The 15,051-nt window shown below is 39.8% G+C and overlaps 2 protein-coding genes across 4 annotated transcripts; one reads left to right on the top strand and one right to left on the bottom strand.

Annotated features, from left to right (window-relative positions):
- Positions 1-1,123: 1,123 nt before the first annotated feature.
- Positions 1,124-3,611, bottom strand: LOC117647582 (3'-5' exoribonuclease 1-like). The gene is made up of 7 exons (XM_034389408.1): positions 3,298-3,611; positions 2,918-3,216; positions 2,660-2,798; positions 2,410-2,559; positions 2,242-2,325; positions 1,931-2,167; positions 1,124-1,845 (listed from the first exon to the last, which is right to left on the bottom strand). The coding sequence occupies exons 1-7, from the start codon at positions 3,325-3,327 to the stop codon at positions 1,615-1,617; spliced, it is 1,170 nt and encodes a 389-aa protein (XP_034245299.1). The 5' UTR covers positions 3,328-3,611; the 3' UTR covers positions 1,124-1,614.
- Positions 3,612-3,740: 129 nt separating this feature from the next.
- On the top strand, positions 3,741-14,851 carry LOC117647580 (protein dopey-1 homolog). Of its 3 annotated transcripts, none has more exons than XM_034389406.1 (33): positions 3,741-3,914; positions 4,283-4,354; positions 4,445-4,535; positions 4,627-4,813; positions 4,890-5,421; positions 5,491-5,614; positions 5,727-5,863; positions 5,944-6,009; positions 6,090-6,303; positions 6,425-7,594; positions 7,683-7,921; positions 8,000-8,295; positions 8,379-8,685; positions 8,769-8,918; positions 8,996-9,182; positions 9,315-9,553; positions 9,646-10,116; positions 10,211-10,463; positions 10,542-10,702; positions 10,822-11,071; positions 11,148-11,269; positions 11,355-11,523; positions 11,611-11,748; positions 11,824-12,069; positions 12,196-12,310; positions 12,405-12,567; positions 12,654-12,865; positions 12,943-13,095; positions 13,195-13,390; positions 13,957-13,971; positions 14,153-14,320; positions 14,396-14,567; positions 14,642-14,851. In XM_034389406.1, the coding sequence occupies exons 1-33, from the start codon at positions 3,910-3,912 to the stop codon at positions 14,849-14,851; spliced, it is 7,230 nt and encodes a 2,409-aa protein (XP_034245297.1). In that variant the 5' UTR covers positions 3,741-3,909. The 3 variants fall into 3 exon arrangements, with proteins under 3 accessions (XP_034245297.1, XP_034245296.1, XP_034245298.1); XM_034389405.1 differs by having other exon boundaries at positions 12,402-12,567; XM_034389407.1 differs by lacking the exon at positions 13,957-13,971 and having other exon boundaries at positions 12,402-12,567.
- The last annotated feature ends 200 nt before the right edge of the window (positions 14,852-15,051 follow it).

Here is a 15,051-nt window from a genome sequence, read left to right as displayed (position 1 = left end):
TTTTCAATAAATGTTGATATTGGTTCATCACATCACTAATCATCCTATAATCATGGCCATATCTTTCGTGACATTTCATTTTATCTTCGGATATCCCTCTCTACACCGTACTCCAATTTGTATTACGCTGTGTGCACATGAGACTATCATCGAGCCCTCATAAGCACATGTTTGACTGACCTATCTATGAGATACATTCTTTTTAAGGCATGTATCCTATTTGTTCTTTAAGTATCAAAAATGTGATTAAGACCATTCTTTATGTAGTCATTTTGCTTCACTGCAAAATTACAAATAAGAAATTGTGAAAAAGATTATGGTAGGGAAATGTGCCCAGCACATTTTGAGCCTGTTATTGGCCTGATAGTGTTTGCATTATACGTCCTGAGAGTCCTACTCATAAGGGAATTGTGGCTCTTAAAATTAATAATTTAATAACTAAAACCCAACGATTTTCACAAACTTGAGTTTTGTCATAGAACTTTCCGTTAAATATGTTGTAGCATTAAATTGTAGGCCTCTGGAAGCATTTATTTTCTCTATCTCATATTTTATCAGAGACTTCAACTTTAATGTGTATATTTAAGAAGAGTAGACATATCTTCGTCTGCTTTCTCTTCCATTTAATTTGAGAGGCGTACGAAATACATTTATAATTCATTGGAAAAGTGGATTTGATAGCTGTCTTAAATCTGTTAATTAAGAGAGACATAGATGTGTATGAAAGCTTTATAAATAGACTTAGATGCTATGTTAGTTTTGTAATTGAGATATTCTTCACTAATACTACAACAGCAAATTGGAATGTAGCGATATTTACATATCATACAATTAATAGAAAAGTCAGCTTGCTACTTGATATCTTCTGTTTCCACTGTCACCACCATCAGCACCACTACAATGAGGAGTGAGAATATTTTACCGGATATCTGTTGTTGTTTAATGTGTATCTGAGTGTTGCCACAGTAGCATGTTGCTAAAAAAAAGTTAACTTCTGTTGTGCTTTTCTTGTTAGAAATTCTGTTGGTTTTACAAGACCTCGTCCATGTACAGCACGGCCTACATCAATAAAGATGAGTTCAGCCAGAAGTAACTTCCTTCAATTCAAATTCAAGACAAAAAGTATCCATATAAACCATTTTACTCTGCATGAAAAACCTACAGAACATAAACAAGAAAACAGCATTGTGGTTAACAAGGCATAAAAAATAGTAATTATAGTACAAGACCCTTCCATGCCCTTCAATATATCATTCCCATCATGTGTTCTCAGCATTATTATCTTATATAATGATTGCGGATCCTTTTCTTAAGTTTCACACAATGTACAACACGCTCTCTTGCCTCCAACCTTGTACATAATTTATCACATTTATCACAAATGTAAAAAAATTAATTTTATCAGTTTATCAAATAATCATACAGTGTTGTTTATTAAAATCAACAGAGAACATAAGAACAGAGTTCTAATGAGAACTGAGTTCTGATAATGTCCCATCTACCCATGATCATATATCACATCAAATCTTTTCAGTTTGAGAGTTGCAATTTGGATACACAAGAAATGCTGAAGTTTTTGTTTGAGACTAAACACCACGTCTCAATATCCAATGTCTAAAAGTTCATTTCTGCTCTCCTCAAAGCTGAAAATTTATTATTGGTCCAAAGAATTGAATCTTCATCCTCATTACGATCTGACTCCGAAGAACTTTCATTAGAATTTCCCTCTTTGGCACCTGATAACTGCTTGCCAGAGACACCTCCATACTTTGGGGCCTCCTCAGCCACATCAGCATTTTCTTTCTGATCGGTGCAATCCAGGGAAGCTTTCTTGAGCCTTTCCGTCTAAAAAAAGAATGTGTATCAAACCACAAAACTCAGATGATAATCAAATCACAATCTTGAACGTTATGAAGAAGGAAATATTCACCAGTTCTCCAACTCCATTGGTGCGCTGTTCAACAATATTTGCAGCAGATGCAAGCAAAGCCTTTTCTCTTGTTCTGTAGTCTCTGAGATGCAGGCGTTCGTTGATATGAAGAGGTGTATGTTCCTCAATCAGAACAAGAAGAATGCGCGCAATGTTACGGGCATCATCTAAACCACAGTGAGGCCGCCCCTCAAATTCCATACCAAGAGTTTCTAGCATGCCTTTCAAATTGTAATGCTGGAAAGGGAAGGAATATTAATTCGACTAGATGCAGCTCTTTAAATCCATAAGTTTAAAAAAATGTGAGCTACCATTTTCTTTTTGTAGTAGTTGCGAAAAGCTTTCCGGATATTAAGCCATCTCTTGGCCCATGAAGGATACTCAACTCCAGCAACCTTACCAAACAAATGAACAGGTCTTAAAAGTCACTTAATCAGAGAAACAGAAAAATAATTTATTAAAGCCAGCAAAATAAATACCTTGCATTGACCATGGAAAAACTGAGCCATATCCCAAGGGCCATCTGTCACTATGATGCATTTATGTTGGGAACGCAAACCATGTTGAGCCATCCACTCCTCAAATTTCTTCAGCACTACAGGAAATGTGTCAGCTGCATCAACTGTCGCCTATTTAAATTAAACAAAGAAACGAGCTTAGTGTGAAATTAAACCAAAACCAGAAAAGATAAATTTCAATAGTCCTAAAATGTGAATATCCAATTAATACCTGAGTTATGCCAGTAAGCTCGACACAAAAATCAGATAATGTTGGATTGATTTCTGGCCTCACATAGGACTGAAATGTGTCAACAATAGCTTTGCTTCTTGAACTGACAAGAATTGCAGGAAATTCGATGATCTCATGGCTGAAATGAGACATACCATTCAAACATTCAATTTTTAATCACTCACAATATGACCATGAGAAAGGGTGCCCTTTCTCATGATATGACACATTATTGAAACCGATCCTTGAAGTACTCACGGATAATCTGGGGCATTAACGGTGTTGCATGTTGCCTCAAAGTCTAGCACCAAATAGTATGGAGCATATTTTACAGCAGGCAAAACGTTGACAGAGGACAATTTTTGGATCCGATAATAGTTTTTGAGACGTTTCACAAGGACATCTCTGTTTCCACCGGTGTGCAAATTGTTCTGATTCAAGTTTGTGACAAGCTCTCCTCTGGACATTTGATGCACCTTGCCAAAGAGTAGAGTGAGTGATTTGACAAGTTCCCTTTTTTCATCATCCTTCAAATCACTTTTGGCTAGGTCATTATACTAGAATAAGGTGGGAAATACAAATGTTAGCAGGTAAAAGAAAATAGGTATAAGTCTTAGCTTATTGTCAAATTGACATACCCAACTACTCCAGTTGTTTGGCTCCATCATGAAATATGAATCAATAGTGGGCTCATAGATGAAGTAATCTGTCCCTGTACGCACTATTTACTTTGCATTATGTCCAAGAGAAAATGAAATGACCCAATACTTATGGCGCGACACATTTGACAGCAACTAGTGGTGTCCTGTTGGAAACACAATGCTTCGAGCCAGCCGCAAATCACTGCAGTCAATCATAACTATTTAATTGCAAACACAACAAGGGTGACAAGTAAAGTCTCAACACCAAGGTTTTCAAAGGAAACATAGGTTATGTTCGCGTTTTCAACCGGGAACTTGAGGAGGGGAGGAGTGGGGGAATCTGGTTCGGGTCTCGCAGGGGTTCGCGAGAGACGTTCGGATCTTCGGGTCACTTCGGGGCCCCCCTCCAACACACTAGTTATGCCGAGTGTCAGATCCGTCGGGATGAGAGTAGCCGTCTGTGTATTTACCAATTCCACAATGGCGATGTGTTCACCTGAAACATCTGAGTGAAAACACACAGAAACCCTTTATCAGTGGCCTGTGTGTGAACGTTGCATGCGATTGGCATGCTCTCTCGTCATGTCCTGCGTCCCCCCTGATTATTAAATGATGTAAGTTGGCTGGCGTTGCGTGGCAAGATGTTAACCTTTTATTACGCTGCGTTGTCTTAAACCCAAAGTTCCCTCTGGAATTGGTGGACAGGACAATTTTGTGGTTGCACACTTTGCGGGGTTCCGAAACGGTCTTCGTACTGTCACTGTCAATAACCTCTCGCTTGACGTTTATCAGATGGTGTCATGACTCACGATCACTCCCATTCTGGCCTGCCCAGTCATGTCATTCATCTTGTCATTTATTTACACTGTGACTTATCCCAAAATGATTATCCGTGTCAAATTAGATAGGGAATTCCCTCTGATAGCCTATCACTATATGCCAGCAGCTCAACATTATATATTATTTATTGTCCTGCTTGCAGGAGCTCCGCAATTAAACCCCAAACCGTAACAATGGAGGAGTACGAACTTATGAAAGATTCAAAATACAGGGTGTAAGTAGCTCGTCTAATTTCTTACTGCCTAACATTATTTTATATTTTTCTAATTTACTCCTACATTTGTGTCTTTTTGATTTCCATCAGGTATGTTTCTGCTGTGGATAAAGCCCTCAAAAATTTTGAATATACGAGTGAATGGGCAGATCTCATATCAGCCTTAGGAAAGCTTAATAAGGTACCACTGTTCTGTTAATTTTAAAGTAAAAACATTAAATTAAGTGAAATTGAACCATGACCATCTGACCTAATTGTTTTAACCATTACAGGTGCTTTCAAGTCATATGAAGTTTCAAGTCATTCCACGCCGAATCAAAATAAGTAAACGATTAGCTCAATGTATGCATCCGGCACTTCCATCTGGAGTCCATTTGAAAGCATTGGAAACATATGACATAATATTCAAATGTATGGGCACCAGCAGACTTAGTCATGAACTCTTTATATACAGTGCTGGTAGGTTTCTTGTTTGATGTTCAAATCATAGGATGCATATTATGATGAATTGGTGCTCATTCTTTGCATTTTTCAGGCCTTTTCCCTCTCTTGGGGCATGCAGCAATGAACGTAAGACCATCATTGCTAACTGTGTATGAAACTCATTTTGTGCCACTTGGTGAAAGGTTGTGTCCTGCCTTGAGTGGTTTCCTAAGCGGAGTTTTACCAGGCTTGGAGGAAGGCTCTGATCACTTTGACAGGACTAACAGCCTCTTGGAGAAAGTTTGTGATGGAGTTGGTGCTGGTCGTTTCTACACATGCCTTTGGGACTGTCTGTCATGTAATTCCATCATAAGACTACCTGCTACTTGTTTCATACTTGCCCACTTCAATAGAAAAATAACTATGGAAGATCAGCTCCATATAATGGGTACTGATATTGATGTCATGGTGAATGGACTCTGTACCGCTGTTCTGGACAGCAGCGTCCTGGTTCAGCGTAGTGCTCTAGATTTACTTCTTGTTGGTTTTCCCCTTCACAATAGTCAGTTGGTAAGGTCCGACATGATAAGGCTTGTTACAGCATCTTTGAATACTATCCTTCGGCGAGACATGTCTCTGAACAGGTGGGTGCTCAGTCCGATCACTTTCTGCTCATTGTTTTGTTCCCTACCTTAAAACCATCTCTTTTATAGACGACTGTTTGCTTGGCTGCTCGGTTCCGAAGTAAATTTATCTCTTTTGAGTCCGGATCATCCTCTTGTCAAATCACCAGCTGTGTCATATTTCCAAGTGTTTTCTCAAGAAATGCTAGTGCAGGTATTTAAAATGCTTACTACCACACTGATTTTATTGAAAAAAAAAAAAAAAAAAAGACGACTCTAGACAATTTTGTTTTTATAATGTGCCTTAATGGTTTTTTTTTTTTTAGGCCATCCGAACATCTTTGAATCAAGTTCTTGCGGACACACCCCATGATCTGAAACCATTCCGAATACTTGTATCTCTACTTGACAAGCCCGAGATTGGGCCAATAATTTTAGATCATATTTTGTATGAAGTGTTCAGGTAAAATTTATACTCTTTGTTGCAATTGCATCATTCTGTCCATTGTTTCTTTTCACAAATCTGTCTTTTTTCTATTCTAGAACTTTGTACTTGGCATCATTGGAAACAAAAACTCATTCAAAATCAAAGGAGCTCCACCGTACCACGTATGTTTATTTGTGTTTTTTTTTTTTTAATTTTACTTTATTTCATTACAAAAATATTAACACAGCTTTGTTGGCTTCAGATCCCATCCTGCAGGAAACCAGGAGCTTTTTAAATCTGTCAACTTGCTTTTTAGTTCTTTAGAACCAGCCTACATATGGCAATATGCTGGCTCGTTGGTAGAAAAAGCCTGTCGTTTGCACCACGATGCTATGGTAGCAGGTTTGGATGGGCAAGATGATGACCTTGTTGATTCTGTTAGACCTGTTGGCTCTGGTCAACCATGCCTAATTGAGGTTTGTATTTACCCCAATATTGTTGTTGTTGTTGTTGTGATTATCCTCCATGATTGTTTGCATAATGTTCTGACTTCTCTAGGTCTTAATTTTTCTAATCCTTTTTGTATTTATTATTTAGGTCTGCCAGCTTGTGAGCTGTCTGCTTGATGCAGTTCCTTTGGAGTCTTACATAGATACTACTTTAGAGCATGTGCCCAACCTTTTTCTTCAAATTGTGAACCAGCTTTGTTCCCCTGATATCATCTTCACACCTCGTCAATTGGTTATGTGTCTTCAGCTCTGTTCAAAAGTCTTGTCTCGAGTTCAGCCGCAGCCATCCATGTCCAAAAGTAATGGATTTACTGATACTACACGGCCTCGATCAAAGACTGTCTCATTTGGTCAGAGACGAAATAGTGACAGTAGTCAAACTCTTGCTCTAGAGGGGAATGTGGAGAGACTAAAAGACCTGTCTCAAAGCGACCATCACCTAGAGGTGGATGTGAACCAGAAGATGGAAGTTTCCAACCGAAGCGCAAGTGTTGGTGCAAGGCTTGACTCTGATCAACCCATTAGTAATCAACTAAGCGACTCCAAAAGGCAGGCTGAGTGTGCCCCTGACGCTAAGTCTGAATGCCAGATGTTCACACCTAATCTTATTTTAGACGAATGTCGGAAACAATACCAAGAACTGTTTGTTGTGCTAATTACAAGCAGCAGAATGATAGAATGGCGTTCACATGACTTCAATGGGCTTTTCCAATGTCTTATGACAGAATCGTACTCTGAAGTTGAGAAGGATGACACATCAGGGCTGGAAAAGCTACTCAAAGCATGTCTCTCAAGTACAGAACCAGATTATCATTCCAATGAATGTCTCATGAAAACCGAACTTATACCCTTCAAATTCAACTCGTGGAAGGAGTCTGGAGTGCTTGACAAAGCAGCTCAACTTGAAGCCCAGTCAAGTGATTGGGAACAAGTGTTTTGTGCTGCATGCACTCTTCTTGTTGACTTGTCAACATTTCCATCTTTCTGTGCACCATCAAAGCCTTCAGTCCCATCAAGTACCCATGAGTTACCACCATGGTTGAAATTGCTCTCGGTTTGTTGCTGCTGGCTTGGACAATCACCCTCAATGCAGCTGGCAGCAGTTTCCACTTTATTAGACCTCATTGCAGTGGCTTCTAAAAGTATTAACTCGCAAGTTTCTATTTCTGAAAATTCTCAAGTTACCACAGTTGTGTTGACACCGTTACTTGCGCAAGATGAAGTGCAGACTCTAGAGAACTGCACATGTGTCATGCAGGTGGGTGGGTGCATGAGCTTCATGCTGCAGTCAAGTGTGCCTAAGGGCTATGTTTTTTGAAGAATAATTTGTGCCTTTTTTTCTTTAGGTCATTGCACATTGGCTGTGGCATCACTTGAGTGTCGGTGGTCCTTTAGAGGCTCGTTCTGTAGCTCTTCTACAGCAGCTCCATGACACTGTCACAATGGAGGACACAGTTGAAGCAACAATTGGAGAGTTTATCAGCCAGGATGATGCGGAGGCTCAGTTGAGAGGCTTCCAGTCTTTTGCGACCTTCTGGCATGCCTCGAGAGAAATCACCACCAAAGGGAGAAGGCTATTTCTGAAGTAAAGATCAATCCATGTTAAATTTGATTTCCTATTTACTTGTTAAGAATGTGTATGACAGTGCTGTTTGTTTGGTAGGTCCCTGTTGAGGATGCTGGACAACCTCGCCCTTCCCGACAGTAGCCCTCTGAAGTTGGTTGCTCAAGGATGGCTTCTCCACACACTTTTGCGAGGCGATGTACCTCGACTCCTGGATCCACTTCTTCTGCCGCTCCTCGCTCCATCAACGGCTCGTGTTTCAGTGCTTCGTGTTTCAATCCAGCACAGGAGCACTATTTTACCAAGTGAAGCTGATAAGGCTGAGGCAAGGATCTATGCCATCAGTTCTGAGGATGGCAATATCATTTATCATGTGTCTCCTGTGCAGTCATCAGGTGTGTAGACCTCTGTTTTTCTATAAGAAGTGTTTGTTTGCATTGTTTTGCATTAATTAGTCTTTCAATTTAAATCCTGGCAGATAAACATAAACATTCCCAGCAAAGTGATTCTGTAAGAGCAAGACGTATTTTCACTGTTGCAACTCTAGTAAGACACTGCACTTATGAGAGGGATGTTGCTAGTTTTGAATATTGTCCCTCTGGCTTGATGTCATGGGCAATACCGTCAGCACTAACTGGTAACTACACTGTGACTAACAATGACTGCGAGACTCCAACCAGTTTCAGCAGCAGTTCCAGTGACAGTTCCAGTGCCCCTGCTACTGCTAGTGTAAGCCTTAGTGAAGACCTATCAAGAAACATGGGCTCAATGAGATCAAATTCAAGGTTAGTTCTGTCGATCCGATTGTTTCCTTTTTATAACCCAGAATCTGATGTTTAAGAGGCTAACTCATGTTTAATTGTCGTAGGTCCTCTATCTATCCAAGTGGCGACTCCCTGGCCCCCTCCTCTAATGTAATAGTGCGAGTGGATGGTAGACTTGTTGTTGAGAACCCCATTCTGAAAAGTTTAAGCAGCGGTTTTGAAGAAGGTGAAGATGAGGACCTCTCAGACAAAGTGTAAGTGTTTTTAACTTGACATGTTTATGATAGATGTTCCAATTTGTCACATATTAATATTTTGGGTTATATTTTAGGTCCAATCCTGCTACTCGAGGCAACACTCCTGTTTTGAATTCAGTAGAAAACGAACTGGAGGAATCAGTTTCTGCAGAAGATTATTTCAGTAGAACTGGGTCTCGACCAAGGTCAAGAGCAGATTCTGCCGCTCCGTCAACTTCATCAATATTGACCAAGAGTGGAATGGACACGCTTCCTGTAGAGGTAAATTAAATCATCTTGCAGTGCTATCACACGAGTATTTTGTTGTTTGTTTTTTTTTTACTTGTACAGTTTGTTGTATCAAGTTTCCTGATTTGTAAAGAATTGTATTGGCACTCCCTTAATTTTTTTCAGGTGAAATATCCTGCTATTGACAAACGGAAGTCTTCGGCCGATCCACAGTCCCCTCTCTCACTTCATCCCCTTCATTCTCATATGCTACTTTACTGTGGTGTTTATGACTCTGCAAGGACTCTGTATTCCTTGCGAACTTTGCGTAATGCTCTGGCTGCTAATCCAAGAACATTTTTGTCTTGTGCTGCAACAACTGGTGTTGCAAGAACTTCTTCTGATCTCTTAAATCTCCTTTCAAGGTAATTTAATGTTGGAGCGCTGGAAAACTGAAAGCTGAAAACTGAAAGCATGAGTCTTGTGTTTTGTTTATGCGCTGTCTTTTGTGTTACAGGCATCGCAAATCTGCGTCAGGGAATAATTTCCATGGAGACCTTGGCGGTAGTGGCCGCAGTCATATGTATCTAGAAGTGCTACTCCTGACTTGTCTGTACTATATTCGGAGTTACTATCCCAGTCTAGGGCAGATGAGACTCACAAAGCAAGAAATAGAGGGAAATCAGCAAGTTCAAGTTACTAGTCTTGAACTTCTGACTCTAATATTTTCCGAATTGACCAGTATTGTTCGTGATAGTGGCAAAGGATTGGCAAACTATGTGGGTGATCTTTTGTCCCGGTGCAAGGTGCAAAAAGTTGTTCTTCATTGCCTTGTTGCAAGTGTTCATGATTCTGCCAATACAAGCCATCCTCGCCACAATCTCACCTTTACGGAAGAAATCATTCATTTCAATGACCCTGGACGCACTGAAAGTGATGTTCCCATCATGTCACCATTAGCAGAAGCATATCAAATCCAACTTCTAAAGTTTGTTCAATTCCTTTTGATTGCTCTTTACCTTGTATTTTTTTAAAGGCCTTCACACATGTACTATTTATTGTGCATTGTCCTCTTTTTCTAGGCTATTGTTGTCTCTCACTATACTGGAGCATCAAATTCAACACCAAAAAATTGAAGTCAGCTCCCAACAGAACACTCAGGCCAATGCTCCTTCTGCCTCGGCTCCAGCATCATTAAACAGCCCCTCTCAATCAAATGGGGATATTACTGTGTCGGCTGCTCAGAAAAACTCTGAACTGAAGTACATGGTTGGGCGACCTATACCTCAACAACCAATGTTTGTGGCTGCAATTTTAAGTGCCCTTCGAATGCAGGTTTGCTGATGGTCTTTAGAACACAGAGCATTTTAATGTAAATTACTTATCAATTATGCAATCAAATATTTTTTTTAGGGTCAACTGAGATGGCTACATCAACAATGGACCACACTAGTAACATGTTCATTACCATTCATGGGCCAGTCATTAGCCCATGTGGTTCTGTCTGTTGTACGCCAGCTTTGTGACAACTTGCGTGCTCTCGCACCACTGTATGCCAACACACTATCAACAAGGTGAATAATATTAATGCTTTTCTCACTGATTAAAGTATGGAAAACAAGTGCTTATAACTTCAATATCTTTAATCTTAAAACAAATCAATGCTATTTTCTTTTTTTCTTTCTGAATTTAGAGAAAGAAGTAATTTGAGACTGCCAGCAGACTACACGATTACTCAACTGGAAGCTCTTACAATTCTCTGTCACTATTGTTTATTGGACCGAAATCAGCAGTATGCTTTAAATCAGCCTCTGCTCAGTGCAAGTGCGGCCGGGTCATTATTCTCCTCTGGCAGTGGCTTCCACGGAATGGGACCCCCATCACAGGCGGCCCAAATTTTTAATAACCTTGTGCATGTCTTCATGACCACGCCACTGCATCAAGTAGGTTTACATGTTCTGTTTCATTTTTTCAGCAAGTTAGTGTTTTATCTATTATAACCATAATTTTTTACTTTAGGATGCAGCTCAAGAGAATGTGGAACCTCAGCTTGCAGCACGCAGAGCTTTGCTGTACAATTTACCTCAGATTATATCTAGCACCACTACTCTGTGGAAAGCTGTAACAGCTTGTTCAGAAAAGTAAGTTTTTTTGGTGCTAGGTAAAATAAACATATCAGATATGCATAGATGAGGGTGCATTTTACCATATCAATGACTGTTGCAGGGACTATGCTTCATGCAGTGTTGCAGGGAATGCAAGAATTGTTCGTCATTACTTGTTAGAATTCCTCAGTCCAATTTCATTGCATCATGCAACAAACTTTTTAGCTGCCATTGCTGTTGTATGGCAGGATCGCCGCCAGAGTTTGTCAGAACTCAGTTCTCAAATTTCGGTGCGGTATCCGATTATTCGCTTTCCTAATTTTGATCAGTTCTTGCTGGTTTTGTGAATGAAGTAATAAATGCAAATGCTCTTCCAGGTGGCGCCCGAGGTGGTCCCTGAACAGCAAGTGCTGGTAGATTTGATCAGTGCTATCAAAGCAATGCCCATTGACACATTGGTCCAGACTTTGCATCAGTTGGTCAAATCACCTCCCTCAGTACATGGAACTAATCATGTAAGTCTGCATAAGTCTTTCCTTCCATCATCATGTCTCCTAAGTGCAAAATGCTAATAATTCTGTTTTTTGCAGGCTGTTTGTTTGGAAGTCAGTGCTCTGGAGCTCTTGCTGTGCTACTTGCGGCAAGGTGGGAGTCCCTCTCCCCTTCTAGCGGAATCCTGGAGCTCTGTTCTGTTATTATTACGTGATGGGCTCCAGCCTGGCCTCCCTCCGCCTGCTCAATTTTTACTTCTTGCTGTTTTAAACGAATTTGTTCAGCGATGTCCATCTCCATCTGAAAAGAGGGATGTCAGAGACCTCCAAGATATCACAACTAAGGTATCTAACTCCTCTTTTTTATTTTTTTGTTTTAACGTTAGAGAAAACAAAAATTGTCATTATAAAAGAAATATAATTTACATCAGCTACTCCTTCATTTTAAATGTGCATTTTGTGTGTGTTCAGCTTGTGGAATCCTGTGGATCTATTGCTGGAGCTCGATTAGAGCAGACCACATGGCTGAGAAGAAATTTGGCCGTGAAAGAAGATCAATTAGTGGAAAGGGAAACTATTGGAACAGGTATTTGTTTTGTTGTGGAAGAAGTAACACTCCTGACTTAATGGTTCTGTCAAATTAATAACTGTTAAATGGTCTGTACCATTCTTTCCAGCAGGCAATGCTTCATTATGTCAGTACAGTATTCAAGCCCAGACAGTTTTAGCAGAACAACTGGCTTCTCTCTTAGATGTCACATTTGGAAGTCAAGAGAAAGAAAAAGTCGTCAACATTCTTACCTCATTGCTGTACAATATCATACCTTATCTACGTAACCACTCGTAAGTTCCTCAAATAGTTTTACAAACTTGTCCACACTTTTTGGCACAATACTCATGATATTCATGATCTAAATCTTGTGTTCCAGACCGAGGAATGCAGCAAGTTTCTATGCATGTTCAGAGCTGCTTGCCAGCCTAACAGCTTTCCAATACACCCGTAAATCATGGAGGCGAGATGTACTGGATCTGCTTTTGGAGCCTGCACTCTTTCAAATGGAATCAAGAACATTACCACATTGGCGTGCTATTATTGACAATCTAATGTCTCATGATACTGCCACATTCCGTGATCTTATGAGTAAGTAATTTGTTCTAAAAATTGTAATATCAATTTAAATGATCATTCATTTCATTTATTGTTTGTGTTTTGTATAGGTCGTGTTTCATTGGGTCAGGGAAACTCCCTCAGTCTCTTTTCAAGCAGAGAGCAAGAATATGAACAGCGAGCTCATCTCTTGAAAAGATTGGCTTTTGTCATTTTATGCAGTGATATGGATCAGTACCAAAAATACATGCCTGAAATCCAAGGTTTGTTTCCAATCATTATTTGATTCACAAGTACAGTAACTGTATTATTGACTTTTTGTTACATGCAGAATTTATAAGTTCATAATTTCTAATTTACAGAGAGATTAGCTGAAAGCCTAAGGCTTCCACAAGTTGTGCCAGCAGTTCAAGCTAATGTGTTCCTCTGCTTCCGCGTTCTTCTGCTACGAATGTCACCTCATCATGTTACATCTCTGTGGCCAGTCATTATTAGTGAAATGGTGCAGGTTTTCCTCCAGATGGAACAGGAGCTTAGCACGGAGTCTGAGGAATTCAGGTATGTGTTAAAATGTTCTGAGTGCTTCTGTATGATGATCTTTGTGCAGCAACCGTTAGACACTACATCTGGTTCTTCACTCTAGCGCTAATTTGGTTTACATTTACTACTCTTTTGTTCCTAAAGTTACTTATCACCTGCTTAAATCACAGAAATGATAGATAATCTAGTGTCTTTCTGCACTTCAACCAGACCCCTCCTACTTAAAATAATAATGAAAAAATGGTATAGATTACGAAGAAAATATTTCAAGCAGTAATTTTTAATATTCTCTGTCTTCAACTTTTCAATTTCTAAGTTTTGCATGGTTGCCTCTTGCTTGGACATAGGCTTAAGTTGTGCAGTCTGTGCTTAAATTTTCAGTGTGAAATATACTCCTTTACTGGCTGGGGCTCCATGTTTGGGATTTGGTGGTGGCATTTTTTTGGAACTCATTTAATTATGTGTATTGCAAATTTGTGACTTTGTCCTTTATTGGCTAATTGCTAACAAACCGGTTTGGTGTGTTCCTGCTGCTGGTTCACATCCTCTACATGTGTCATATCTGGTGTTTTGTCGGGAGGCAGGCAGTGCAATAATAGGTAAGGCTTGTCCCATATACCTATTGGGTAGCATTCTATTGGTGTGTTGTCTCAGGTGGTGGTATGGGCTGTGGTTTATCATTTTAAGCATGTGTCTTATAAAATTGACTATTATAATATTAATCTAACCTTCTGTTTGCACAATGTATTTTTTGCTGTATGTATTTAATTATTTCCACAGTTCTTATATTCGCCTGGTGTCTGCTCTTGATTTGGCATGGGTGTCTGATCGTAGCAATGGACTCTATGCGCGCGGTCACCCTCACTGGCTCCAGCTACAACTTGCCGCAGCACACTTACTACATTTAGCGTTACAACTACCAGCCCATCGGTTACCACAATTCCAAATGTAAGTGCCCTCGTGCAGGAACTTTGCAACAAGTATTGAACAATCGTCACTGTATACTGTGTTTCCTACATTCAGGTATCGCTGGGCATTTGTCGGTTCTTTAGAACCTGCTGGCTTAAATAATAACAATGCCAGTGTTATGGGATGTGTCGGTGGTGCTTCCTCAGCCCCACCTGAAGAGGATCCGGGTCGGTCTTTGCAGTTCATTCCCCACGTCACAAGAATAGCACGATTAATGGACTCCAAGGTACGGTTCCCTTTCATTGTATTTCGTCTAAAATTAATGGCAATTGTAATTATGTTTTTTCTTTTTATTTATAGTACGAGGGTCCTGTTGAACTACCTATTGGAAGTGCACTTCTACCTGCGACGCAGACTGTTCGCTGTCTTCAAGAACTTCATCCTTTCTTCTCTATCCTAAGTGCTACTGGTGGACATGCAGTCAGCGGAGCTGCTGACACGCCACAAGCTCTAACAGAGTTAGAAAGAGCAATCGAAATGGATTTCTTGGAGCCTATGCCTACTCGTTAAGTTTTTGTTAATAATTGCAGACATGGAAAGAAAGTTGTGATTTGTTTAATAAAATTTGTTGAGTTCTTCAGTGACACAGTGAGGTCAATTATGGGACATCAATTGTGATACATAGGTATTCTTCTTCTTTTTCTTTATCTTCTGTGTATTTTTAAAATTAACAATTCTTGTGCCATGTGGCTGCCAATACAAGACAATGT

Source organism: Thrips palmi, unplaced genomic scaffold, assembly GCF_012932325.1.
Source record: "Thrips palmi isolate BJ-2018 unplaced genomic scaffold, TpBJ-2018v1 HiC_scaffold_2, whole genome shotgun sequence".
Taxonomy (NCBI): Eukaryota; Metazoa; Arthropoda; class Insecta; order Thysanoptera; family Thripidae; genus Thrips; species Thrips palmi.
The sequence above is the reverse complement of the archived record's forward strand: the minus strand, read 5'-3'. Positions and strand labels throughout refer to the sequence as shown.